The sequence below is a fragment of the Scatophagus argus genome, chromosome 7 (assembly GCF_020382885.2).
Source record: "Scatophagus argus isolate fScaArg1 chromosome 7, fScaArg1.pri, whole genome shotgun sequence".
NCBI lineage: Eukaryota > Metazoa > Chordata > Actinopteri > Scatophagidae > Scatophagus > Scatophagus argus.
In genome coordinates, this window is record NC_058499.1 from 12,015,963 (window position 1) to 12,043,887 (window position 27,925).

Below are 27,925 nucleotides of genomic sequence, written 5' to 3' on the forward strand. Positions count from 1 at the left end.
TCTTACCTTCCCAGAAGTCCGTAAGCATACTGCGAATCTGCCAGCAGTAATGTGATCTCACCCTTCTGCATAGATATGACACACTCCTCCAGAGCCTACAGGTGTCAAACAGCATCCTGTTATTTACTGACTGAGCATTTTACATCATGACAGAAAATACATTTAAGCAAAACTTTGTGTTGTGCATTTCAATGTCCTCAGAACTGCCTAAAACACTCAGAGTTTCAAGAATGTCGACCAGCCTTTTTTTTCTTTTTTTTCTTTTTGTGCTGTATTAGCTCCAGGGATGGCAATATCATTTGATTCTGATCACAATATAAAGCTGATGGATTGTTATGAATTTTGATACCATAATTTTGGTTCACACAGGATTAATCATAATGACTTTTGTGATCCCCTTACTTCTTCTCTAACACCACCATATTTGATTAGGAGTGAAATTTTGGATATTGGATGGATTGTCATGAAGCTCACACACATTTGTGTTCCAATACTTTGGTTTGTAACTATAGACTGTAAATAAAGTAGCAAATGTAGCCATGGTGATGTCACCTATTACCGTAGTTTATTAGTTTAAGCCTCGAGCTGTTGCCATTTTGGATTTTTGGAACCATAAGTGATCATATATGTATGAGAAGGTGGAGATGGGGAGGATACGCATTGCTACTCCCCTGTGATGACTGACAGTAACCATGGTAGTGACACATCAATCAAGAGGTAGCCACGCCTTAAAGCATATTGTGCTTTATTGTCTATTTTCCTCTAAATATTACCATAATTTACAAAATGAACATCATGTTATATTGAAAAAGATTTAAAGTGGCGACTGAGACCATACATTTATTAGGGAACTGTTTACTGATGTAATAATGAAAGCAAGAAGCAGCACCTTCTTCTCATATGCTTACATACAATCAAATGTCTTTTTGGAGCCAGTGGAGTTACTCCTTGCTGACCATTAGAAGAAAGGTATTTCCTTATTGGTTTAACATTTCAGACCCAGAACCTACATCCATTATTGTATACAATACAAATGATGTTCCTATCAACCTCAGCTGTACTTTGTGGTTTGTAATTTCATTTAAATGTTAGCATTTAAAGCTGAGAGAGCTAGAGTGGGGAACATTATACCTATTTAATGTCAAAATATCAATAGAACTGTCATAGCAATGTTAGTCAGTGTTTCCATTTAGCAGGAATGGCCTCACAGAGCTGCTGGAATGGCTGCAGATTATTGGGTTTTGTTTTACTATTTTCACAGTCTCTGTTAGTCACTAATGATGTATAATGAAATATAAGCTATAATGGGGAAACAGTTAACATTCATACTGGACATTTATACTACTAGAAAAAACAACTTTGTCTGAGAGAACTGAAGAGTTAAACCTTTTTACCTGGTTTACATCTCCCTCTCCGATAACAAAGACAAGCTTGCAGTCCTTCTCTACAACAGTGCGGTCCTCCAGGACACACTGCATCTTCATGGTAACCTCCTGACCCCAGGTGGGTCGCAAGGCGTCTGGGGCCCTGGACTCCAGCACCTTCTTCCTTAACAGCCGGTCCTCTGCATGAGGAAAGAAGCGAAGGTCGTGTAGGAGCAGATGGAGCTAAGCTGCTAGTTGTTGGTAAACATGTGCTCAAAAAGATCCACAAACACACCAAGCTTGATCTCAGACATGTTTTGGTCACTTTTCTTCTTTTGTGATCAGGGTTTCAATCCAAAAATAAATGTAAAGGTTCAAGTTAAACAGAGGAAAAGCACTAGTTACTGTTAAGTTAGGGATGCAGGAAGACCTACCAATACTAAGACTAAAGTGTGTCTCCGCTGTTCACTGATATATCCTCACCTGTGATGTCCTGCCAGTCTTCTGCCATGAACAGCTCCTCAAAGGTCGAGGTAGTCCACTCCTTGAGTGCATATTCTGGAAAGAGACTCTCTGCTGAGCTATCCCTCTCCAACACATCATCATCCTCTGAAGGGTCTTGGAATCGCACCATCTTCCAGCTGTTTGTTTTTTTCAGTTTCCTGTGTTGCTTGCATTCTGTGCCTGTGCTTTCTTGCTCAGGATCAGAGTGGCCTTTTATCTCAGTGCTTTTACTCTCTCCTGCACAGCTCTCTGTTTCAGCCTGCTCTCTCCTAAACAGCTCCTCGCCTTCCTCCGCAGAGCCACAGGGCAGTTCAGTGTGATCATCCCTGTCTGCAATCTCAGAAATGGCCTCTCTTACTTCTGGATTTGTAGGCTCCACTGCTGGGTCTTTGTGCTCTTCACAACATGGACCTGTCTCCATTGCACTACAGAGAGCGATGGACGCCGTCTGCATTAGTCTGTAAAATAGATGATCCTCCTTGTCCAGCCAATCTTCCAACCGGGTGCAGGTTTGTAGTTCTGTTGTGAGCCAACTTCTACCTCTTGCACTCTGTCAAAGCAAAAAGAATATCTCCATAATGTAATTCAGGTTGCGTTTCATTAAATCCCACTCAGAGTGCATCCCTAAATCCTGGCTTCATCTAGAGTTTTTTTGAAAAGCTTTCTAATTTCTGCTGTTTCGTTGCACTTTGACTTCCTCTCTCTCTCTCCTGCATGTGTTCCTCTTAATCTACATAGTCCAGTGATGAGGCAGCAACAAAAAAATGATCAATGTAAAGAAACTGCGCAGTGCAACCAAGCACTCTCAGCCAGCAGGCTCGTGCGGTGGTAATCTGCAGGATTAGAAGAGAAAAACCTAATCTGCCAGAACGTCTGTAAGCTTCTTAATGACTTCACCGCCGTGCCCCATAACGCAGTTTCCATGAACGCAATCTACCAATAAGATCTGAGGAGAAGCAGGCTCAAGCTTAATTTACTTGGAGTTACTTTGGGAGATTTTTATTTTCACTTTCAAAGAAGTGAAACAATAGTCACTGAAGAGTAGAATAGACAGGCTGTAAAACTGATACTAAATTTCATGTCAAAATACACGTGAGATCACATCGTGAAAAGTGCAGCAAGATCCACATCATGTGTATATTTCATTTGGGTACATTCACTGTCATTCTTGACCACTGTTAACAACTGTGTTATCAACCCATAAAAGTAATTTTGCTGTTTGCTTTTGTCAGATTCACTGAGAAAATAATGAATGCTGCCTTTTTACAAGCTTTAGATCACAAATAAATGATAAACTGTAAGTATTTCATTAGAGTTTGTTTGTGAAGTTTACACTTTACATCAGCGCATATTTTTAACTGCACTTGAGCTGACCAGTTCAGCCAACTATGACTGGGATGTACAAATATTTATGGTATGCTGGGACTGAGCTAGACGGGTTCAGTGACAATTTTTAGAAAGGTGAGGCTAATATTATCCCTATTAATAAAGCACTGCATCACACATTAATCTAAAGACTTTTAGCAAGAAAAGTAAGCTAAAAATATCCACTTGTTCACAGATGGTGATGTGATAACAGGATTGAGATGGTATTGATTAAAATGTCACAAGACCATTATCAAGGCTTCAGTAGATGTTACGAATTTATTGTTTTCAGCAAATGAATGGCAGAGAAAATTTCTTGCTGTTGTTACACTGATGCACCACCGCAAAGGTATCACTTCACAAGGAAAATGAGAAAAACAACAAAATATCACACATTATATCAAGTATTTGGCTGTCACATCAAGTGTCACCGAATCACATTCCCAACCTCGAGAGAAAATGAGACTAATGTAATGCTGACATATTGTAAATAAACACTGCATTTCTGACTGCGAGGCTGCTCTTTAATCCACGACCAAAGCATGTTGTCCATCAGGGATTAAATTAATCCAAATTCCATATTTGTATTTTAATTTCTCTGACACACAGAGAAATGACAGACAGACAGCAGGTCAAGGTTTCATTTATTTGGAGTTTGCTCTTTCTTGAACACTGTGTCTTAGTTTCGAGATACTCATACTGGTACTTTGATACTTTAATTTTACTACTTCTGACAATTTGTCTCCTGTTTCAAAGGAAAAATATATTGCAGTCCACATTTCATTCCACTAGCTTCACTTACATTTAAGGTTATTTATATAGCTGAAATGATCAGTTGACCGAAAATTAACGGTCACCTGTTTTGATGAGCAAGTCATCATTTTTGTCACATTTTAAGCAAAAATGCTGAACATTTTCTGGTTGCAGCTCATCAAATGTGAAGATTTTGTTATCTTATCTGACGGTAAACTAAATATGTTTTGGATTGTTTATTGCTTGTAGAAACAAAAGACTTTTAAATTTGTTGTTTTGGCTCTGGGAAGTTGTGATGGGCGTGTCAGAGACAAAATGTTTTTCATATGTTTTGATTTGATGACAGTTTTAATTACAGTCACTCTGTGCATGGATATGGACGTCATCTTGCGCCCAGGCGTTTGTCTGCAGGCTTAATTACATCAGCTCTGTTTGGGTGTGATGCAAAAATACAGAAAATACACAGAATGCATTAAATCGAGTTAGACTTCACTCAGAGCGAGACAAATAAGTGGAGACTTTAAGGGCACAAATGACCATCAAGAGTGACCTGGAAAGCGAAAGTAACATAGTTTCCTTCGCACTTCCTCCGTGTGTGTGTGTGTGTTTGTGTGTGTTAGCCCCGCCCACACGCTCTGTACTCCGTGACGTTTCAGGCAGAATGTCGCCAATAGTCTTCAGTTGTAGAAATGGCAGCGCTGAGACAGGAGCATCGGTATGGGCTCTCCTGTGGCAAAATCAACAAAAACACCCCGAATCAAACTCTCTACCACGTCAAACTCACTGACACCGCCATCCGGACCCTCGAAGCCTTCCAGAACCTGAAGGTAAGACAAATGATCGGGTTGAACTTTGAAGCTTGCGTGTGTTTTTCCAGATATATTTGCATTTTCTTCAATCGCCTTCCAACTCCGGGAACTGTAAAATCCATAGTGGAAACGCAGGCTGTTCTTCCTTTTGGTAGCAAAAAAATAAATAAATAAATTAAAAAGAAAAAAAGTAAAGTTGAAATAGTTCAGTAGCTCAGATCCCATCGACAAAAGCGTTGGTGACTGATAAATCGAGTCCGTGTGGGTTTGTTCTGGCTGTGATACAGCAGAGAGCAGGCAAAGCTTGATTTATTGTAGTCATATCAGGCAATTCACTGGACTTTGATGAATGAAGCGATGTTTTATTAAACTCTCCTATAAGCTGTGAGTGAAATGTGTTTTGAGCTGAAGAGGAGACGCTCGGACTATTTTAAAACTGAGCTGGTCTACTTGTTTACCAAAGCGTAATCTGTCGACAAACCAAAAGGCATTAAAGTTCACGTCTGACAGAGGTTTGTGATTATGCCCTGAGCTCTGCTCTTCTATGCAGACATTACATCTGAAATTCATTATTCAGATTACGGGCGAACACAGATGATTGTCAGGCATTAAATGTTTTTATTTTTATAAATGTATTTTTTTGTTCAAGCTGCTTTTCTCTACGTTTCGCTCTCGGGAATAAATTAATGAACAAGCTATCAGGCAAATTATTCGACTCCTGAATCGGGAGACTGTTTTATTGCTTTTATGGTCCATTAGATTAGACCGAGATAATTTAGTCTATCCAAATGGTCTTTCCCAGAGCAGTGCTCGATAAGACAGTCAGTCCCACAGTTGGGACTGCAGTTAAAGGCTCAGTTAGAGTTTTTTTTCTCCTCCCTGGATGTGGGAATCAGGTTTAGCTGTACAGTTGTGCTCGGTGGCAGGGCTTGGCAAGTTGCTGTTGAGCTCTTGTGTATTATTGTTTTTTGTTTTTTTCAGGGGTTTTTTTTCCCCCTTCTTCTTCTTCTTCTACTTGCCTTTTACACGCCTGGAAGCCCGCCCAGCTCCAGAGCTCATTGGTCTGTGAAGCAGAGTAAACTCCAGAGCTCACACAGCCTGACAGCTTCCTCCAGGCCAAAGCAGGCAGGCAGGAGAGGTTACTGCAGAAGTTTTCCAAGTCAAAGACCACCCCAGAAAGTGCTGTTTTTTAGACCGTCGGACTCCCACCGTGGTGTGTGGGAGATTTTATCCTCAGGAACTTCAAACTGGAAGATTTTCTGTTATTAAATATGGTATATTTATGTATTTTCATGTCAGTGCTGTTGGCTTGGAGAGGGGCTTGTGAACCCTTAGGTTCAGAGTTCTTAACTATGAAAATGTAAAGCCTTTAACTAACATTTTAACATAAGATTATTGACTAATTGATTGATAAGATGTGAGAAAACACAAACAAAAAAAAAAAACAAAAAAACAATTTGTCACTCATCACAATAAATGTTGATTATTTTTCTGTTGATCCACTAACTCTTTATAACAAGGCGCCCATTGTTTAAAGAGTTTTATATAATGCTATATAAATCAGTTATAGTCAGTACAAAATGGTTTTATTTATATAGTCCAAAATTGCATGTCACAACGCCTCAGTGGACTTTATAATCTGTACACTGAATGACACCCTCCATCCTGAGACCACTGATTCCAGTGAGGGGAAAAAAACACATTTTAACAGGTAAAGAATGGAGGAAAAGTCAGGATTGACTGCAGAGGAGGGATCCCACTCCCAGACAGACATGCCATCGATTTTTGCAGAACATACCATCAAAATCAGAAATATACATATTGCAATGACAAAATTTCTGATATATGAAGATCGCGTGAAACATATATAAGCCATTAATAACAACAACATTTGGGTTGCCATGTCGCAAAAAATCCACTTGGTTGATGTAGCTATTATGTAATAACGAACTTATACATTTTGGTAGTTCATTCAGAAAGACTCACGCTAATAACACATCATATCAGTGCTAAGAAATGGACAGTGATCCAAATGCTCCAGCTCGAGGAGGATGCAGAGCGATTGTTCACAGACTGGGAACCCCAAAATTGAAGGTGTTAATGGCTCATGAGAAATCGATTAACTCGGAATGATTTATTGATGTTTATAAAGCCACTGGTCACAGCTCAAACGTAAAGTGCCTCATTAGAAAAATTGTACTGTTGGTTTCAGCTCTTGTGCATACTCCTAAATATGAATAATTTTTCTCACATTTTAGAAAATTGTCTAGCCAAATTCAGACCTTTCAGTAAGTAAGAAAGTCTGATTTAGCTCTAATACTGACAGTTCAATTCATTATTAAAATGTAACGGATGATGAAGAAAATCACAACAAGGATCCTCAACAGGGAAGATATTTCCCCAGAATCATTAATAATAAATAAAGAGTGCTGTCAATCACAGGCACAGCTTGGATAATAGTCTCTGTCTATGAAGCATGTATCATGTTGCCTCAAAGGCAGATTTTTTACAACGTATTTCTGTCAGTAGGGGAGAAAGAAACAATACGTGTGGTGTTCGGCAGTTCAAGCCAGGTACACTGTGGTCTTGGAGAGAAGTGCAGTCACAAACCACAGCATGGAGGGCTTATAAAAAGCACTGTTTTAAAGAAATATAATTGGTTTCAGAAGGAGTTTTGTTTTTCCTCTGGGAACTGGTGGAGCCTTTAGTCATTTAATCATTTAGAAAGGAAATCAGCTGCAATATACAAAAACATTCTCAGCAAACCAGTTGACATGAGAAAGGTTTTCTGTAGGCAATAGATCGATTAATCAGACACATTCCTCTGACAAGTAGGGTGAGGAATGCCTGAACTGTAGACCTAATGACACAGAAATATGACAGTAAATCATCAAGCTAGAGCCTGATGGGAAATTGCAATTATGGTAACATTTCTGGCATCTAATGAGAAAAGTTTACCAAGCATTGTCTTATGAAGCCGGATTGCTGTTATCTAGAGAAATCCACACAGCAAAGCTGGCACTATGGCAGTACATTTTTACTCATCGTGGATGAGCTGTCCATTAGATTAAATATGAACATGATTCCTGACCACTTTCTTCTTTCTCTCCCTCCTCAGGCATCACTATCAATTCAGCCAGCGATTTGCTTCAAGGGGAGCCAGGGGGTAAGATGTTCTGCACACTCTACCTAATGCCTCAGAAATTGAATGCTCTAATTAGTTCTGATTTGCTGTGAAGTGCACTTGTGACAGTTCTTCTGCACATCTTATTTGATTTTTGTGCATTCAGTAAGGACATTCATGCATTTGCAGGTTGGCCTTATGGCGCTCCAAATGTCGGGATGACTTTGATGTATTTCTTAAAAGACTAAACTTGTAATGATCAACACAGAGAAAACGGCTGCTTTGAATGCACCAGAGCCTAAAGCCTGAGGGAAATGTGTCATTAATTTGCTCAGCTATGTTGTGTCAAATATCCTGAAGTACTGTATATGTATATACACAGCGATAGGGTACATAATCTAATAAAGCACTTGGCACTGAAAGCAAGAGCCTGGATTCCTGTGAAGCATCTGTAAAGAAAGATGCCTGTGTCCAGCCAGATTAGCTGAGCCTCTATTACACCCTCCCTGGCTCTGCCTGCTAGGCTACTACACATTTACCACACAATCGGCCCTGTCTAAAAGGAGCTGTTCTAATCCCTGCAAGAGCCGATTGCGTTGACGAAAGTGACTTTGCTATGTACACAAATGCTGGCCCTGTGTGCTCACATGGAAGCCCTAAGACAGGGAGCGCTATACCCCCAGGCTGCTAGCCAGGTTACTGGGTCAGGCTCGCAACTGGGGAGGCTTTGTTCAGGGCGGGGGAGGAGGTAGGGGAGTTGGTGAACCCCAGGGAGCCCCCATGTCTCCATGCCTGTTGTTTCTGTGCAGACATGAAAGATTTGAAATACAAGAACGATGCATGAACGGAAGAGTTTTTATCCAGGCGGTGCGCAAAATACGTCCAAAAACACGAAAAATGTATGTAAACGTGATGAAACGTTTGTAAAATGAGCAGCAGCTTAAACTGCTCATAAGGCCTTCTGTGAAGAAATGTTAAGTGAGTACAATTTAAGTGTTCTTTAATCACTGAATAGGATTTGGTGATTATATCTCGGCTGGCACATTACATATTCAAATTGCTTTGCGGAATTCAAGATCGGGCTCCCTCCCCCTCCAACAGTAGTCCCCGAGCTGGACGATTGGGCATTAATGAGATAGCTGCAACCATTGGTGGTGGGGGGAGGCCAGATTAAGCCGTTAGTGGGGGGAGGATGTTGGTGAACATGGCAGTCTGGCATACAACAGATACAACAGACCGAGAGGATAACCAGTAGCCCGCCTGTGTCTCCATGTTGGAGGTTTACCGCTCATAGATGTAGATCTTACTTTTTATTTATTGGATAAGTGTTTGCTGGAGCTCATCACTTTGTCAAAAGCAACATGAGGTCCAAGAGGTCATGTGTGCCATCTGAGGAGGGTTGGGTTCACTGACAGTTGCTGGCTGTAGAGCTCAGTCTCAGAAGCCATGACTGTTTCTTTCTGATCAATGTCTACACCAGCCCATGTCACATTTCCTATAAAGGGGTACTTCCAGGGCCACAAAAACCAGAGGAATTCTCCAAATCACTGTCCTGGCGTCACTCCAGGGCTCAGCGGTATCAGGGGCCAGGGCTCCTATCGAGAAATAGCACATTGAGGTTTTCGGCTGCCTTTCACTCTAACCCTGCAGCATTTAGCCCTGCTATTGTAAATTGCTTGCCAAGCTCGTAATCTTGCGATGAAAGACACAAGGCTTGTGGATGTGTCTGAAGCTGGTGTTGAGGTAACTGTGAAACTCACAAATTCTAATAAATAATTCTGCCTTTGAATCTATCTGAGCTTTGCTTTGGCTCATCTAAGTAGGACATAAACAGACTTAAACCTGGTTGATATTTGAGGTCAGCGAACTGAATGAGTTTGATCGATAACTAGTATCTGCAGCAGTGAAAGAAAATAAATAAAAAGGCGAGACTGTGATGCAACTATAAAGAAATCCATTCTGGATTACTTGGAAATAATTGCCAGGGATTAAGGAATATATTCAGAGCTGGTCTGGGTTCCCATGGCCTGGAATTTCACATCCTAGTGCTTATTTTCCTTTAGGGCTGGCAACAGCGTCTGCTTGTTGGCATGATCTTTATCCATTTAGTAAGAAATGAAGCTTGTGTATGTTGTTATTTATTAGATCCATGCTGCAGGGTGCATATTGATTAGCAAATGTGTTTCGTCCATTGCCTCAGTGCTGGTCTTATAAAAGCACACACTTGTCTTTCTTTGTTTCTACTGACACTTCTGTATGGGTTGGAGAGCACTGTATCTCAATCATTACATTGTGGCCTGCTACCTCTTAGTGGCTCAGTATTATTTTGTACTACTGAATGTAAGTTTTATTAGTGTAATATCGTCTTAGTAAACACGGACATTGCATTTGTCTATCGTATGTCGTGCTGTGTCAGGTGTGACATTAGTTTCGTTTCCTCTTCAGTTCATAAATGTTAAATTGCAGTTGCCAGAGTAATTGTTTTTGTTTATGGCCCGGTCTGTATTTATGTGCACAGCTGTCACATAAAGGAAACGGTGTAGGGACGAGGGGAATGTAGAGGCGCTCTTGAAGATATTCTCATGACGACTGTGTGTGAAGGCTGAGCTTCCCCTGGGCTCCCTCCCGCCTGCCCTCTTGATTATTTTGCCATTTCACCCCATGCCTTGGCTGAATCCTTGGGAGACATCAGGGCCTCTATCTCACACACGGCTGCTCCGGCTCTACCCCCCGCCACCACGCCGCTTTGCTTTGCCTCCCGCTCGCACTGCAAATAAGCTTTTTTCAGTGTGTGAGTGTGTATGTGTACTGCACACATTCTTTTTTTTTTTCGCCTTTTTTTTTTCTGGAAGCTAATTAGAATAACAATAACAGGAATGTGGTTTGAGAGCCGTCCTCTCCCAGTGGCATAGCAGCGAGAGGGAGAGTTGTCCCACGTGTTTCTGAAAGGGCACACGCCGCTCTATTCATCCAGATGTGTTAAGCCAGGCAAAAGTCCCTGTGTTCTTTGCTTGTCTGAGGCCCACTGCGTTTAGGCAGAGGCAGTTGGCCTTAGAAGCTTTAGATCATACAGTATATTTTAGGAACAAGCCTCACGAGATCCTACAGTTAAAAAAAATGACTTTCCTTTAGTTAGCTTCTCTGTCATTATTGTGTTCTTTAGCTTCAAACAAGGGATTTTGAAGGATTCCATGCTAACTGCAGCAGTGCTGTAAGAGTATTTTATGGTTGGAGTGCTGTAAAAGATCAGATATCAGTGGCACAAACTGATTTGACTGCAGGCACTGTGACTAAATGTATATAAAAACTTGAGTTTACCGGAATTACAAATACACTGAAACACATACACAGTTGTGTGTTGTGGCTTTGTGACGTTTATTTACATTACGAGCTAATCTGGGACCATTAGGACTAAATATGTAACCACTAGCCTGGGAAACTGGAAATAGCAGTGAGAAAAACTCACTACAACAGCAGAGACTTGTGTGAATGAGTGACTGACGGTAGATTTAAATACTGTTTGACTGGTTTTTACAGGCTCAGTATATCCAAACTCAGCACCGAGATAAAATGAATGGGACAGGGAGAAGCCGTTTTACTTGGAAATGCAGATGAGGTGATATTTTAGATTTATGCTCAATGTTTGGTCGGTGGGAGCTTCTGTGTGCCGTTAACCTCAGCAGGCTATTTTGGTGCTGGCATCAGAATCAAAATTATTAAAATGGACAAAGTCTGAGCAATGCCAAAGTAAAAGCCCCTTAGCTGTTTGTATTAACTGCATTTTACAGCCAGTTTTCTTCTTTCTTTGTTTATTAACCTTGTTTTCATTACAATGTTCTACATCTTTTAAAAAAGGGAATTGAGCCTCGTTTTGCCATCTAAATATGTTCAGGAGGCATAAAGATATCTAAATATTGACATGGCTACAAGGAAGTTTCCATTTAAATGACTTCTGATAAATGTTAACAGCCTCACTGTGGAAAGCTGTCGATTATTAAACGTGCAATAAGTCATTTGGCGTTGTACAAATAAAACCAAGTTGCTGAGAGTTTCATACAGTGTCTGCACCGGCTTATCACAAACATTTTTCTCTTCTTAGATTTAGAAAGAAAAACAGTGCAACAGGAGCAACACTAACACTGCAAGCATGGGTAGTGTTTTTGTTTACAGTAGTGACAAGTCTTTTAACCCCAAGAGCTTTAAACCAAGCAGAGAGCTATTGTTTAACCTAAAGACAGAGAGCTTCAACAGGATCCTTATTAATTTTGTGGTGGAATACACACATTGTGTTAGGAGGAGCATTTTCACTGAATCTTTCTTATTATGAACTCTGGGGTTAAGGTTGAAGTTTCCTTGGATGTTAATCAGGTTTGGACATACTTTCCAATGCACAATCTGTGAATTGTTAAAGGATTACAGACTGCTTGCTTGTGTGGAGAGAAAAGTGCTGTAATGGGAGTATAGTGCAACCTTCCAAGTCGTTTTGTGGGATTGCTACAGTGAAACAATTAGGAATCAACGAGGAAAACACATTAGTGCTCTTGGTGCATCTCGGGTCTAATCGTCAGTGTGTGCAGGGAATTTCCCAACTTCCAATGATCACCATCTAATGCAAATTAGTCAGGGTTTTTGATCATTTTATGTGGTTCTGCTTTACATATTGTGAGTAGTGGAAACAGTGTCCTGTCACTTAACACAGGCTTTAAAAATCTCTGTCCTTCTGTGTACAAAGAGGGAAGCACCTACAGTAATGGGGGGTGGGGGTGTCGGGGGGTGGGGAGAGTGTTTGTTGAGGTTGACAGATTAGCTCCAGCTTCTTGGAGAAAGACTGATTCTGCTTGGCATAACAGGCAGGACCTTGGGGGATGCGCGACAGTTGCCCATCCCTATATCCCCACACTAACTCCCGTCAGTCCCCTCCCCTCCTTCTTTTGCTTTCCTGTCTCTACCAACCCCCCTCAATGAATAGATCCCTGAGCACAGGAACCACAACATCCACCCAGGCTCAATGAAAGCACAATTTAGACTATGATGTCACGCGTTTTGTTTTCGGTAAATGAGTCACAGTGGAATTGTAGATCTCACCGTACAAAGCTTGGGGACATTGAATAAGAATAATTAATTTGAACCCTGTGTTTCTTCTCTGAAACACTGTTTTTCAACATCACTGCACTTGCTTGAGTGCATGTGACAGGGAACATGGCTGACAGTCAAATGTTTTCCACTGTCAGGCCAATGCCTCCGCTTGTGGAGTCCACTGCACTGATGTATCTCAACTTTGCACAAGCATTTAAATGTAAATAGAGAGGGAATCATGAGTAAATATACTTGCAGCCCCCCCCACCCCTACTGAGTTGCTCGGCACATTCCTAAAGGAAGACCATTTAGGGCCATCCCTCTTGCACTGGCTCTACTGGGAGCCCCCCTACACACCTAAACCCCCAATCCCTCCCTTTACCCTCCAACAACACACAGCCACACGTCCCCACTGTTCATGAATAATCCAGGCGGGCCGACGGCCCATTGCACTCAGCTCTGTGGGGGAAGACGCTAGAACAAAAGACAGGCAGCTCACAGAGCAGCTATGGCTGAGCAGGCTCAGATGAGAAGACAATGGTGACTAGTGTCAGTACAGACAGGGGCAGGAGGCATAGACTTCAGTGTAAATCACATATCCTTACTCCTGCTCCCATCTCAGTGTTGCCACGCCAAATACCAGAACGAGGAGCATTGCCTTCTTGCTCTCTTTTGCAGAGCAAAGAAAAGAAAGACAGAAACCTTCCTCTCATCTTTCCCTGCAGATGTTTGGCTTGCAAAAGCACAGGACTGGAAGCGAAGAGAATCTCTTCCGTGAAGCTATTTTTTTTTCCTTCCTCACCAAATGGCAGGGTTAAGAATTCTGTTTAACCCCATCAAGTATGGTGAGCAGTTAAACATGCTCGGGGAGTTAAAGATGAAGTTTTACAAGGACATCACCGGTGTTGTCCTTTGTCCTTGTTCAACTGCTGAGCCCCCTGCCAAGATTTTTCTGTTCCAGTCCAGTTCACACCTTATAACAGCTTGAAAGTATCTGACATCTCCAAACACACAGGCCCTGGAGTAGCAGATGTGGCTGGGCTGTGGTCACACAGGCAGTTATTGTATCAGCCTGTATGCTCCATGGGGGGCTGCACTGACAAGGTGCTAAGGATTGCCATTCTGGTGCCATTTGGTCGCTTTGGCTGACTGTCCAACGGCTAAATGTATCATGTTAATGGGTGGCATTACAGCACACAGCTCTCACTGCTTTTATAAATGTTATTTTATTAAACTGACCCATGTTAACAGGACCCTCTGATGATGATAATATCCCATTTAGCTTTTCTCTGATTAATTAATCATCAGATTTAAAGACTCACACAATCATAATTAGTGTACTACAGAGCAGGAGCAATTTAATGAATTATTTCCCTTGTTCTGGGCTGAGCTGAGCTGATTCTGAGCAAATAGTGATTTAATAACTCAGGAAGCAGGAATAAAAAAAATTATACATCAGAAAAAAATTTGAATATGACTGAAAACATTGTATATTAATGATTACGGTGATAGATTTTTCTAAATGAAAAGAACTTCAGTAAAATGGATTCTTTTGGGAGATTTGTTTTTTAATCCGTATTAAGGTTTATATTATATTTAAAAATGTGTTTCATTGGATCACCTGTCAGTAGCACCATATCTCCTTTACCCCCTTGGGTTATTACAACTTCCACGACAAAACAGGAAACACCAGAAGATAACGACGTGAGGGATGTTGCTTGTGGCTATTTCATCAGAATGAAATGACAAATTGTCAATGAAAGTCACCATGAATAAAAGCAAACATGATTTCAGCATGATCATGTCAGATAGATTTTTGGTGGTTGCTTATCAGTGAAGAATGAAGACAAAATCTCCCATGATCTCTTTTGCTACTTCAAATCACAATCTTTTCTTTTTCTTTTTTTTTTAACTGAGGGACCCCTAACAGCAGAAATTACATGTTGTGTGTATGAAACCCACTCGCTGTCACTATCCTTATAAAAATGTGAGCAGTCCTTGAACACTGGAGCGGTATTTTTCTATAAGCTGTTATCAGCCATGCGTGAATTCCGTTTGCCACTTGGAACACTTAAAAAAAACCCCTCCTGTGTGTACACAGTGTGACTCATTAACTATGTTGCTTCCATTTAAATTGAGGAATATAAGTTCATTGTCTTTCTTTCATTTTTGTTTGTTGATATAGTGATGCAGATTCTCTCTGCCAGGTAGTTGACCAACACTCCCTCTGTGGGAGTGTAGGGCTTCTCCTGGCTGTAACACACACTCAGCCTCAGGAGGATCATACCAAAGCTCCATATGGAGAGGTCTGTGACTCAGCGTCTTCATGTAAATCTACTACTTGACTGACAGGAGCTTCAGGACCATAAACAACTTGGCACAAGTGGTGTCACTGACTAAACACTTCACAAGTCAAAATTAATTTCATCAAGCTCGATGGGGTGATGATGAAAAAGGCCAATTTTTCAATAAATATAAGTATAAATTTGCTGCAATGATTATTGTATTCTGCAGTCACTATTTATGGCTGTGATTTGTAAACATCTGCTTGTTCCGACCAACAGCAAAGTTGTTGAGTCGGTTCTTCTTGTTGTTGGTATGCAGCTAAAATGTAATCATCTGAACAGGCAACACAATCGGGAATTTTTACTTCCTGTAGTGATCAGCAGCAGCAGACTCAAGGGTCATTTTCAGTGCGGGCCTCCTTGTAACCAACAGCTTCTGTTTACTGAACAAACGGACTGACAGTTTGGCCAGAGGTTTGTTATTTCAAGCAACTGAATCCTGATTGCATCGATTGTATTTTTTAAGACATACTACAGTGTAACTGAGAAAATAGCAATACACTGACTTTAATGAATTTACTGTTTATCAGGCCACAAATGAGAGAATTACATTGAGAAAATGAGTGGAGTGTGACTGGGGACTGGGCCTCACTAATACAATTTTTCAACTTTATTCACTCATGTTCTTGATCCTGGATCATATTATATGGAGAAAATGTTTTCTGGTTTTCCCTCTGATGTCCTTTTGCTGTTCTCATCACTTAAGACATTAGTCTGACACCATAAGAACCTCTCCAACCATGATAAACACACTGTTACATCAACACTGTATAGGTGGTGGAAACAGTATAGCAATGATATATTATTAATAAAACATTAATTTTAACTGTAACTGTTTTGACAATTGAATGCAATTGAATAATTTCTTCGTCTTTCAAAGTAAGACTTGAACTGGCTATAGGAGCCAGAGGATGGCTCCTATAGCCAGATTCATAGTAGCTTTTTAATAATATTTTAGAGTTTTGAAAATCTGATGGTGGTGGAATATTTTTAATAAACAAACCTTGTTGACAAGACTGGCTTAAATGACCAAAGTATTAACTTTTTTTTTTGTTTGTTTTTTCTTCTTGCAGTTTAAAAGTTGTTTGCATTTTGGCATTTTGGGCATTTCACAACTGACATTTCTTGTTTGTTATTCCAGAATATCTGGAGTTGTTTTTTTCAGACAGTATATCACTCTGGCCATATACTGGGTTAGGTCCTGTGGCTAATGTTATCAAACTTAAGACAGATAATGCTGTGTAATTGACATTGCTGTCTAAGTTTATTGACTTAATGACTCTTCTTTCTGTTACACTAATGCTGCTAGCCAGCAAATGTTTCAGATTTTGTTATCTTCTCTCAAAGCCAAGCTAGCAGGTTCCCAGCTTTCCTAGCCAGTGCTAAGATGAGCTAACTGGTTGCTGTACTTTTCTATTTACCCCACAGATATGAGAATGATATCAGTCCTCTCAAAGAAGTCTTAGCAAGCAAGTGAATAAGCATGTTCCCCAAAATGTCAAACTGTTCTATTAAGTGTCTCATATTGTTGGTATCTTGCTACCCTTTCAGGGTTAAGTTTGTGATCCGGTTGTCAGACACACAGGCTCCGCTATAGGAGTCAGGAACTGGGAACTAATGGGTTAAATGACATATGGTTATGAAGCTTGAGAAGGAAGCTGTGAATAAAACGGGGGCGACCTCTGAACAGTCTGACCTGAGTGACATTGATTAGAATTAGAATGTGAAGTGTGCACAGTGGTATGGATGGGGGTGACAGGCAAATCTAATGCATGGCTGGAGGGGGTTCATCGTGCTGCCTTCAACTGAAAGAGGGTACATGGTGGCACTATTGCAATGCTAAATGTATAAATGTGTCTTATCACGAGCTAGCTTTTGTTGAGAAGCGCTCTCATTTTAAAAGAAATTCAAATAAATGCCGTTCTTCTGCATGCCATTCTCTGCGTCAATAACCTCATTTTAGCGACCTGTTGATTCTAATTTTGCTCAAGGCAGCTACTACCTTACTCTATTAAAGTAATAGTTCCTGAGGTCATGGCTCGTCTCCTGCCCCTGCTTGCGCTGATGTTTTTTGGCTTACGGTCCTTAATTAGCATAAAACCCAAAGCAGATGTATACATGGATCTGCTTTTACCACTTCATGCGAACAGTCATACATAAAATAGGTCAGAATTAATGGTCAGCTGTGTGTCTCAAGTGTTCATGGCCTTGTGGGCTGCTCTGTGTTTTGTGTTGACATGGGTGGGCTTGTGCTCATGAGGGAAAGCTGGAGGCTGATGGGGGCAGGGTGAATGGCATGCATTGGGTTTTTAGAAGAGGAGGAGGGGTGTTGAGGAGAGGAGCTGTTCATTGGCTCTATGCTGAAAAAAACTGCTTATGGCTTTGCTGCATGACTGGGCATTTGTGACAGCTATAGTCCTGCCTGCCACATCTGCCAGGGACACTGTGCTCTGAGCCAGTCAACTTATAATCAATCACTTAAGACTGATAACTAAAGAGGCAGCTTCGAGTCCATCTGACTTTTTTTTTTTTTTTTAAAGACCTGACCTTAAAAACTGCCTGTGTGCATTGGCCTGAGGTGGTATCACAATGTCTGCTACAAAAACAAGTAAAAGAGAGGAAATATTAGAGCTGTTGCAGCCTTCCCCCATGAAGGACAACTCGTCAGTAAGCATGTATTCATGCTTGTAAAGGATGGTTGATAATCATCGGGCTTCTGTTGAATCTAGGACATCCAATCAACAAAAGTACTAAACTGTCCATTTTCAGGCTGAAACACAGCTGCAGGCGGTGCAGAAGCGAGCCACCGCCAATGTGTTTTAAAGGTCATATTACCTGTTGGTTAATGACTTTCTATGTTGAACTGTCCTTTTAGTGGAAGTGGGTTTTTGGGTCATTTTATGTAACAGGTTTCTGACAGAGATAGACTTCACCCTGCTGAGTTGTGCATTGCATGGACAGGCTGTGACAGAAGAGGTTACAGCCCAAGTGAAAAAAAAAAGCTGTCTGCTTTACTATTGTCATGTTTTGGCTTTCAGTCAGGCTCCTCCCCTGGCTGGCTGCAGGTCATCATCCCTGACCTGGGAGGTACCATGTAGCCTCTGTGATTGGCACAAGTGGGAGATTATTTAGGTCACATTTATTGTGTGGGGGGGGGGGAGAAAAAACACAGCGAACGAGTCAACATTGCTTCAGTCAGTCTTGCTAATAATAATAACATTAACAGTTTTTTTTATCCAGTATTTTTCCACTTTAAGAGACTACGTTAAATCAGATCAGGATACATCTGGGAGAGATAAAAACATGCTTATTACATAACAAACCACACAAATGCAAGGATATCAGTTGTGATACAGCACATCTGATACACATTCCAGTTACCATGACTTGGCTTATTTTGACTTATAAAGATATATGACTCTTACAAACAATGGTTCTAATAATTTGATACTCATTTTTTTCCCTTGATAGTACATCAAGATCCCAGTGCTGTCCCCCGAATCCCCAGATGGATTCAGAGTCTTTTCGTTCTACTTGTCCAGTGACAGCAAAGACAAGCCTCAGTCCAGCTTCGACTGCATTCACCAGTATGTCTCAGGGTAAGCAGCACACATAACCCTTTCCACAGTTGACCACAAATGGAATTCATAGTAAATTTAGTGTCAGAGTGAGACCACAGGGCCTTACCAAACAGTGGCCTCTCTCTTCAATACTACAACAACAGACAGTACCACTGTCAGGCTATATTTTAACAAGACTACAATAACACCCAAAGTCCCTCATGTCAAAGCTGACCTCAAAGGTGTGACCAGTAATAACTGAGAACAGAGAGGTAGTGTTTGTGGCTATGTCTTTTAGCCCTTATAACTAATCCTCTCTAACACAGGGCTGAAAATTGCATGCAGACACAAGTCAAAGAAGCAGTTTGTATGACAGCAAGAATCTCTAATGCTTGTGTTTGACATAGGGCCAGTGAGCTGAGGCGAGCCAGAGAATTTGTAAGCTTAAACTCTCAATCTTCTCTCTTTTCTTTACTCCTCCACACAGGGAGGGCAGGGATCACCTGGAGGGCCAGGGCAGCATTCAGGACAAGATCACAGTTTGCGCCACAGACGACTCCTACCAGACAACCCGGGAGCGTATGTCTCAGGTGGAGAAGGACATCTGGAGCCGCACAGCAATTGAGATCAAGCCGGGGCCAAGTGAGTTTTTGCTTAATAGTTTGTTATACATTCTGCAGTATCTTCCAGGCTCAGTTGTAGCAGCCTTCATGAGTTTTCATGTCCCTAGAAAGCTTCTAAACCATTGCTTCTCACCACTTCATCCTGCTGATAATTGCCATATGATGTGGAAGTTATCACATAATTGATCAAAGTGCTGCCTTGCAATTATTCATGTGAGAGGGATGGCCCTCTTTCTTGTAATTTTCCTTTCATTTTGACCAGATTGCTCAGGCATTGTGCCAACTTGCCTGCCAGTACCATTAATGTGATCGAGTTTGCCAAAAGTGTGTGCTAACAGGTCTCATGCTGATGAAGTTTTGCCGAAACTGTAATTACGCTGACTGGAATTTTTAGTCATTTTTCATTTGATAAAATACATCATTTAAAGAAGAGGCCAATTTTAAGCTGTCGTGATGTGGGCCTAACATATAGGATCTCCTTGTAATAAATTTTCGTTATTCACTGCCTCACTGACTGAGTCATGGTTCTAGTGTCTTTGTTGATTAAATCAACCATGCTCTAACTTTATAAATGATCTAGCCATGAGGCTTCATGACATTTAGAGGTCCCGTGTGAATTTAAATGCTTGTGTAGATTATATTTTATGAATGGAAACACGCTGTGTAGACCAATGCTACAACATGATATTCTGGATAATTGCTATAGAAGCCAGCTGTTGCATCTGTTTCCTACAGATTACTTGTCATGCTTTGCTGCAAAAATAGTCTCTCAGAGGTTTTTACAAAATTAATTTAACATATCTGGAACATGTATGCCTCTAATAAAAGTTGGGAAAAACATGAGCGATCCTGGTTAGGAACATACAATTACAGGATATCCTATTTTACTGTCCTTCCCTTCTCAAAGACACCAGAGAGAGAAATAAATGTGTTATGGATCACAGTATGTGCTATATGCAACGGAAGGCACACAAATGTTTTGCGGTGACTGAATGTCTTTTTATGGTACAGTAATGCTAGACTCATTGGAGAAAATGCAAATATACCAACTCACAATTACAGGTTGCAGAGTAGAAAAATCTCCACAGTTTACATAATAATGTATGATTTAAAGTTCAGTTACACCCGGGGTAAAGGAGACACTGTCAAATAGGAAACTAAATTTCAATCTGTTTTGAATATTTTCTTTACTTTAGCATTTATGTTTACTTTCCTCTGTAACACCCATACACTACTGCAAACAATGTCCAGTCACAGCTCTTAAATACGACCACAATACCGCAAAACAGCGAGTTATCAAAAGTGAGACATCACAGGCATTATGGGAAGTATTGTTCCATAAAAACTACCCTGTAAGTTTTAAAACTTCCCTCAAGCTGCTTTTATTTATTACTGTCAAACAAAGTTTCTAGTTGCAGCTTGTCTGAAATGTGGCAGTACAGGTTCTTTGAGTGCAGAGAGTACATTTGCTTAAAATCTTTATGGTCTGGTTCAAGGTGGATGTTAAAACAAGCTCCTGCAAGACTGTTGCATTTTGCACAGTGGATTTAAAGTGACTCCATTTGAGTCTTACAAGGAGTACTGGTACTACTACTGTATATTCCTAAAACCGTTATCTAAAATGTTTCTAGAAAGTGTAAATATTTTCATGTTTTTGTAGTATTAATGTACTGTAAAAGGACCTGAGTATATATGAGACTTGTACCATGTATTCCCTGTGAATGTGTTGTTAGTCTTCAACCTACAGAAACCTCTAAAGTATGGCTTAATGTTGTAATGAGATTACGCTCTGTAGATATCTATAAGCACTGCCTGCCTGCCTGCCTGGGTCCAACTGAATTAGTACTGCAACAGGAAGAAAGGGCCTCTGTGTTACTTGCTTTAGTTTCCATGCTCCTCTGTTTACTCAGTCAACCCCTTTCACTGTTTTCCACTGGCAGCAACCCTGTCTTTGCACACTGACACAGAAAGGTGCGTGAGCACAGCACTGTGTTCAAGGTGTTTGTGTATATAAATGGCTGTTTCAGATTAGACTGCTGCGCATGCTGTATCTGTTGCATGTGCATGAAGCAGATTGCATGACAATAGGGAGAGATATAATGAAGATAAAACGTATGAGGTTTTCTCTCGTATGAAGGCCTCTCTTTCAAAATCAGGTTGTGATTTGTATAAATGGCCTTAGGGCTGGATTAGGAAGGATATGTGGCTGTGGCACTACAGGATACTGTCAATGTATGTGAATCATGTTATCAGATCAATTATAATCTACTGGTTCTACTCTAATTTCATGTACGGCAGCGACTGTATGCCTGTTCAGCAACAGCTTTAGATTTCTGCCGTGATACCATTTTGACAGAGGAGACTGGCCCCTACCTTCCACAAAGTCATGTTGAAACTCTGCTGTGCCCTTTTGTTTTGGTTCTAGGCAAGTGCGTGAAGGTCCAGAGGAAGCAGGCTCTGGTATCAGGCTCAGATAGCAGCAACAAGCACTCCCCCAGCAACAAGAGGAGCCTGGTTCCCAGCCCTGTGGCACAACGGCCCTTGAGGGATCGCATCATTCATCTGCTAGCCTTAAAGCCCTACAGGAAACCTGAGCTTCTGCTGTGGTTAGAGAGGGAGCGGGCCAGTCCAAAGGACAAGGCTGACCTGACCTCAGTGCTGGATGAGGTGAGACTGTTGACTAATGATGAAATACACTCAGATGCAACAAGTAAAAGAAAATACCAAAGTGTGCTAAAAACTAATTTATCAACTTTTAGGATCAGTGGATATTAAGTCAAGATTGACACGACAAATGAAATTAGTCCCCAACTTTTTATTATGCTAATGATACTAATGAACAGGCTGCTGCTGTACAGCTTTAAAACTCTGCTCTAAAAAGGTGCTGTCAGTAAGTTTATTTTAGGCACATTTCCTGTGTTCACAATGTTTGAGTGTCCCACTGCAGTCATCAAGTGGAGACTGTGCTGCCGCTGGTAGCTGTAATTAGGGCTGTGCTTTAATTATCTTTGGAAGAGAAGATTGTGTTTTGACAGGAGAGGGTTGGGTGTCTCCAGCTGGGATCTGACTACTTTCAGAATTGAAAGTGGTTGGTTAGGCTAGATTTGAATCAGCAGGATTAAGTTGTATAAGGGCAGGGTTAAAATGTTTATCACGGGAAACAATACAGAGCCACTAAAGAAAAGTCATGCTTTATTTAAAAAGAAGGTGGAGTTACATCATTGCAGGTTAACACAGTTTGGTGCTTTTATAACCTCAGCTGTCCTCTATTCCTGCTGTATTCGTTCTTCTTTCTGTTAATTTATTAACATGTGGAACGTTCTGTTTTTCAGGTTGGTAAACTGAACCCTAAAGACCACAGCTACTCCCTGAAGGATGAGCTCTACAGACACGTCCAGAGAGACTGGCCTGGATATCTAGAGGAGGAGAAGCAACTTATCCATCGGCTCCTGATCAGGTGGGTGTTAAGGTAGCCACAATACTAAAAATCTCTTTGTCTGATGTCTGACAAAATATTCTGTTTGGTTTTTTTAAAGCAATAGTTCAGCATTTTGGGAAATATGCCATTTGCCAGTAGCTTATCTTAGCATCAAGACCAGAAATGGGAAAACAGCTAATCCAGTTACCAGCACCTCTAATGGCCACAAACTAACATATTATATTTATTTACATTTTGCTGTTTAATCTAAAGAAAAAACAAATTGCCTTTGGACAAAGTCAGGCTAGCTGTTTACCCTTGTTTTCTGTCTTTGTGCTAAGCAACGCTAATTATCTTATGGCTGTTGCTCCATATCTACTCTTCAGACAAGAGGGTGACATCCATCTTTTCAATTACCTCTCCGTAAGAAAGCAAATAGCGTATTTCCCAGATTGTCAAGCTGTTGCTTTCAACATCTTTTAAACCTTTAGAGACCCGTTTGGATAGATAATGCAGTAAAGACTAAGGGATGGATGCATTTTGACAGTGCTGGCATTAATACAGAAAGGCCACTGAATTAATGTAGAAGTCTGCTGTGATCATGTTGAAAAGGGGAGCTTTTAAATGACTACTTCTCTGCACTGATGAATCTCTTAATGGACACATCAAAGCAGAGGAAAAATATTCCCTGCACCGTGTTGCCAAATGGCATTAGCATGGAAGAGCAAGGCTGAGCTTTTCAGGCTGAGCTTCCTCCCCCTGTACGTTTCCTCTGCCTTGCCAGTAAACATGCTGGCCATGTGCTCCATGAGCATTTTGGAAAAAGCACGAGTCATGTTGGCTGATTGCACAACCCCCTCTGTTCACCACCCCTGCTAAGTGTAAAAAGCTTTACAATTGTAGTCATCAAACTGTTTGCCAAGTGTGATAAAACTGTGATGGCCCGTAAACACTGCAAACTCCAGATTTCTTTCCTCTAGTTAATTTATTTGTCTAAGTAGGTTCTTCTTATTCATATTCTCTTACCACCGTCGCTACAACACATTACGTTAACATTTAACGCTTCTGAATTGCACTCACATATGAACATATGATTAAGAAGGTTGCATGAATCCACTTGGGGGGTGTGTGACATGTAGCGTCTGTTTGAGGAAGGAGCTGTAGGAAGCAGATTACTAGGGAAGAGGGTTTGGTCCTGCAGGAGGTGATATCTGTTGCTATTGTTCTGCTCACTGGACTGTGTTTAGTCTTGTGGTTGCCTCCTGTAGACTGAATCACCAGAGACACAAAACATAGTACATAAACATGCAAAAAGCTTTGATAAAATAAAAAAAAATGACAATTGTGTAATGTAAATGATTACAGACTTTCTGTTTCTACATAAACTCTCTCTTCCTGTTTAGCTTTGAAGGCCAGTTAACTTGCAGTTGCAGTCCAAACTGAAGGTACTGTGTTCTTAATCTTTCTTCAGGAAACTTCAGCCACTCCACAGTAGCCAGTTGAGGAGTCCCCAGTCCAACCATTCATTCCACAAAACTCCAGGGGACTCTCCTTCTTCACAACTCAGCCCTGCCAAGAATCTTTCTGTGGTAATTTTTCACTTCGAACAAATTCTGTTTTCTTCTACTTCTTCTTTCTTAAAAATACTCAAAATAGACAGGGTATGTCCTCCATTTCAGAAACACATTACTGGAATTATGATATTTTGATAATTCACATATTTTGTGTAATTTCATTGAGTGGCTTAAGACTAAATACAGACCTGACTGAAAATAAAGGAATAGTTCAGCAATTGGAAAATATACCGATTGGTATTTAAATCAAAACAAAGATGAGAAAATAGATACCACTCTCAGGCCTCGTACAGTAAATGTCGAAGGTTACTTTTACACTAGTATGCTGTTGTTACTGGTGGACAGATCAAGGATACCTGTTTTCTCTTTATTCCTGTTTTCAATGCTAAGCTAACTGGCTGCTGGCTGTAGCATCATATTTACTGTGTAAATGTGAGTGTCAATATTCTCATCTAACTCTCAGCTAATAAATATATTTTCCATGAACTATTCAATCATGTCTAAAGTGTCAAACTATTCAAGCATGTCAATCACAATTCTCTCTCTTTTTTTCCTTTCTAGAAACGCCCATTGCCCTCAGACCCATCCAACTGCCAGACCCCTAAAAAACAAAGACTGTTAGACCAGTGTTTGCCTCTGCAGTCGCCCTCTTATGGAGACAATGCTACCAAGGGGGCTCGTTGCTCCTCCAGTCATGGAAACTCTAGCGTACAGGTCAAACTGGACTTTGAAAAAACTAACAATCATCTCCAGGGGAGTCCAAATCATCTGTACTCACCACACAAAATCAGCGGATGTTCTACTATTCCCAAAGCAGAGAGGACAGAGCCAGGCAATGCTGCACCCAGCTCTAATCTCCCACAAACTGACACATCCATTTGCACTGACCAACAGTTCAACAATGGCCAACATAAAAAGAAGAGGTCCAAAAAGCACAAAGACAAGGAACGAGAGCGCTTAAAACCTGACTGGATTGAGACCAGTCCAGACCTGAAGCAGAACCAAGAAAATCTCAAAGGTAAATAATCCTAAAAACATTAAATGCTCTTCTTTGAATTGTGCTGTCATGGGTCTGTTTTAGATTGCTTCTTTGGGCCACAACATTATTGGCTTTCAGTTAGTAAAAAGGAACAAATCCTTAGGGTTGAGTTATAGCTGCTGCTGGAAGTCAACAAAGAGCAATGCATATATTTTCATGAGAGCTCAGTGAGTGTTGTCAGGACTGCGACACTCTCTCCGCCCTCCAGTCCTCACTCCTCACTCTAGTCTGTTGATGATTGACTGTGAAACAGCTGGGTGACCTACGGTCGAGCGAGTCAGCAAGCAGCATTGCCTCCTACTCTGAGCTGCTGACGTGACTGCTTGCCTTGGACCAGATCTCTTATCGGAGGCAGTTATAAATGATTCCACTAGCCTTGATATGATGGGCACATTATCGCATTTGCATTGGCAGATTGCTTTAACCTTTTTTTCAACGTGTGTGTTTTTCCTATCTGCAGACCATGAGGGAGAGAAAACACCTGTCAATCGAACCTCAGCAGAGGAACTTCCTGACTATTTGATGTAAGATAATACACACTGCTATATGTCATAATCCCACATTCAGAAGGGATTTGTGATTCTCAAATGAAATTCAAATAGTTGTCACAACATCTGTGGGTGCACATAAGTATCTTAGGTCACTGAGGAGTTTAGTCTTCAACCTCATACGCTGCGGTTGAGAAAAGAAGACTATTTGTCCCAAAAGGGTTATTTCAGCCCCAAAGTATTCACATAAACAGAGGGAAGTAAAACACATCTAAATGAGCTGTCACAAAGCTTTCACTGAGAATGACTTTGAAAACAAATGATCTTATGGCTTACATTTATACATCTGGTCAACACATCATGGTGTTAAATCAGTGACGTGTCAGGCCTCTCACTCCACTGTTGTGCAGTGCCACCTACTGGAAGAACTGGAGAAACACAACTTGGCTTCACTTCTGCTGTTAAATAACAGTTTTCAATAATTTTGTTTTCTTTTTCAGAAAATACAGCACCATAACAGCACTGGAGCAGCGTCAACAGTACAAGGATGACTTCTGCGCCGAATACGATGAATACAGAGCTCTTCATGACCGGATTGGGGCTATAACAGAGATGTTTGTTCAGTTGGGCTCAAAGATCAACACTCTCTCCCCGGGAACACAAGAGTACAAGGTACTGGTCTGGACCAGGAATCGTCAACTGCTCTGTTTCTAACGACACAGTCAACAGATCAGCATCCTAACACTTTTTTTTCCTTTTGTAATCCTTTCAGCTCATGGAGGACCAAATACTGCAAAAGTACCGAAAGTATAAGAAAGTAAGAATTATTTACATTTACATCATCATGATCATCATCATCATTTTATGTAACACTCCATTCTGTGCCTCATGCAAGAACCACTCATATGAACATATTCATTCTGAGGCGGCACATATGAGAGATTTAAGAGAACTCGTCACATTTAACAGTTTTTTATATATAAAAGTCTCTTATATTCTTTCAAAAATAAATTGTGATGATTAAAAAATGAGTATGAAAATTGCTACTAAATTGCTAATTGTTACTGAAAACTTACTGATGCCACCCTTTCTTTTTCTTTCCAGAAGTTTCCCGGGTACCGGGAAGAGAAGAAACGATGCGAGTATCTCCATCAGAAATTGTCGCATATCAAAGGCCTGATCACAGATTATGACCGAGCACAAGAACTCTCTTAGTAACTGGCCTCTACCCTCAGCAGGGTGGAATATGACTGGACCAAAAGACTCGTAAATGACTCAAAAACTGCCCATCTGGGTCCAGGAGTCGCTGAGACACTATTCACTTTATTCCTTGGAGTAGCAGTGGAATCGAAGAGCGAGGTTATTTTTCAAAAGTGGGCTGAGACCACCGACTCGTGATCAAATGTTGCCCTTTAACCTTATGGTTTTCAGTGATGACTATCGCTGTAATGGCTGGATTTTGTTCTGCTGTAAAAATGATCAGATGACACAGTGAAAGCCAAATCCATTGAAATGCAAAACAGATTTGAACCTGTCTGCTCAATTGCATTTTTATTCTATTCTTTATCTTGTCAGACCTAAAAAAAAAAAAAAAAGTGTTGATTTATGAAAAAGTATTAATTGATGGTACAATCAGTCTAAAGCAAATGCTACTGAACTCTTTATATTTAACATACTGATGAATTTATTTGCTGATAGAAAGTCAAATGTTGACCTAAGACATTCAGATACATCACTTATTCATTGGTTACAGTAATAAGATAAAATAATAACATTAATATAGTTGTGCCAACAGTGTATCTCTCTTCAGACCACATGCAATTCAATTTATCAAGATTAATCTCAGCCTATCGCTTAAGTTCACAACGTGCTATGGATTCCAT

The 27,925-nt window shown here is 40.7% G+C and overlaps 2 protein-coding genes across 2 annotated transcripts in view; one reads left to right on the forward strand and one right to left on the reverse strand.

Annotated features, from left to right (window-relative positions):
- The window catches only part of fkbp16 (FKBP prolyl isomerase 16), a 29,864-nt gene extending 27,446 nt beyond the window's left edge, over positions 1–2,418 (reverse strand). Inside the window, exons 1-3 of the mRNA XM_046393084.1 lie at positions 1,848–2,418; positions 1,395–1,564; positions 7–95 (exon numbers count right to left, since the gene is read on the reverse strand). Coding sequence (XP_046249040.1) covers positions 7–95; positions 1,395–1,564; positions 1,848–2,322 — 734 coding nt within the window. The 5' untranslated portion in view covers positions 2,323–2,418. The remainder of the gene's footprint in view (positions 1–6; positions 96–1,394; positions 1,565–1,847) is intronic.
- A 2,235-nt stretch (positions 2,419–4,653) lies between these two features.
- LOC124061358 (RNA polymerase II elongation factor ELL) lies at positions 4,654–27,677 on the forward strand. The gene is made up of 12 exons (XM_046393082.1): positions 4,654–4,813; positions 7,914–7,961; positions 18,812–18,939; positions 19,388–19,542; positions 21,949–22,190; positions 22,856–22,980; positions 24,413–24,530; positions 25,077–25,533; positions 26,015–26,078; positions 26,543–26,714; positions 26,815–26,859; positions 27,147–27,677. The coding sequence occupies exons 1-12, from the start codon at positions 4,676–4,678 to the stop codon at positions 27,255–27,257; spliced, it is 1,803 nt and encodes a 600-aa protein (XP_046249038.1). The 5' UTR covers positions 4,654–4,675; the 3' UTR covers positions 27,258–27,677.
- Positions 27,678–27,925: the final 248 nt, after the last annotated feature.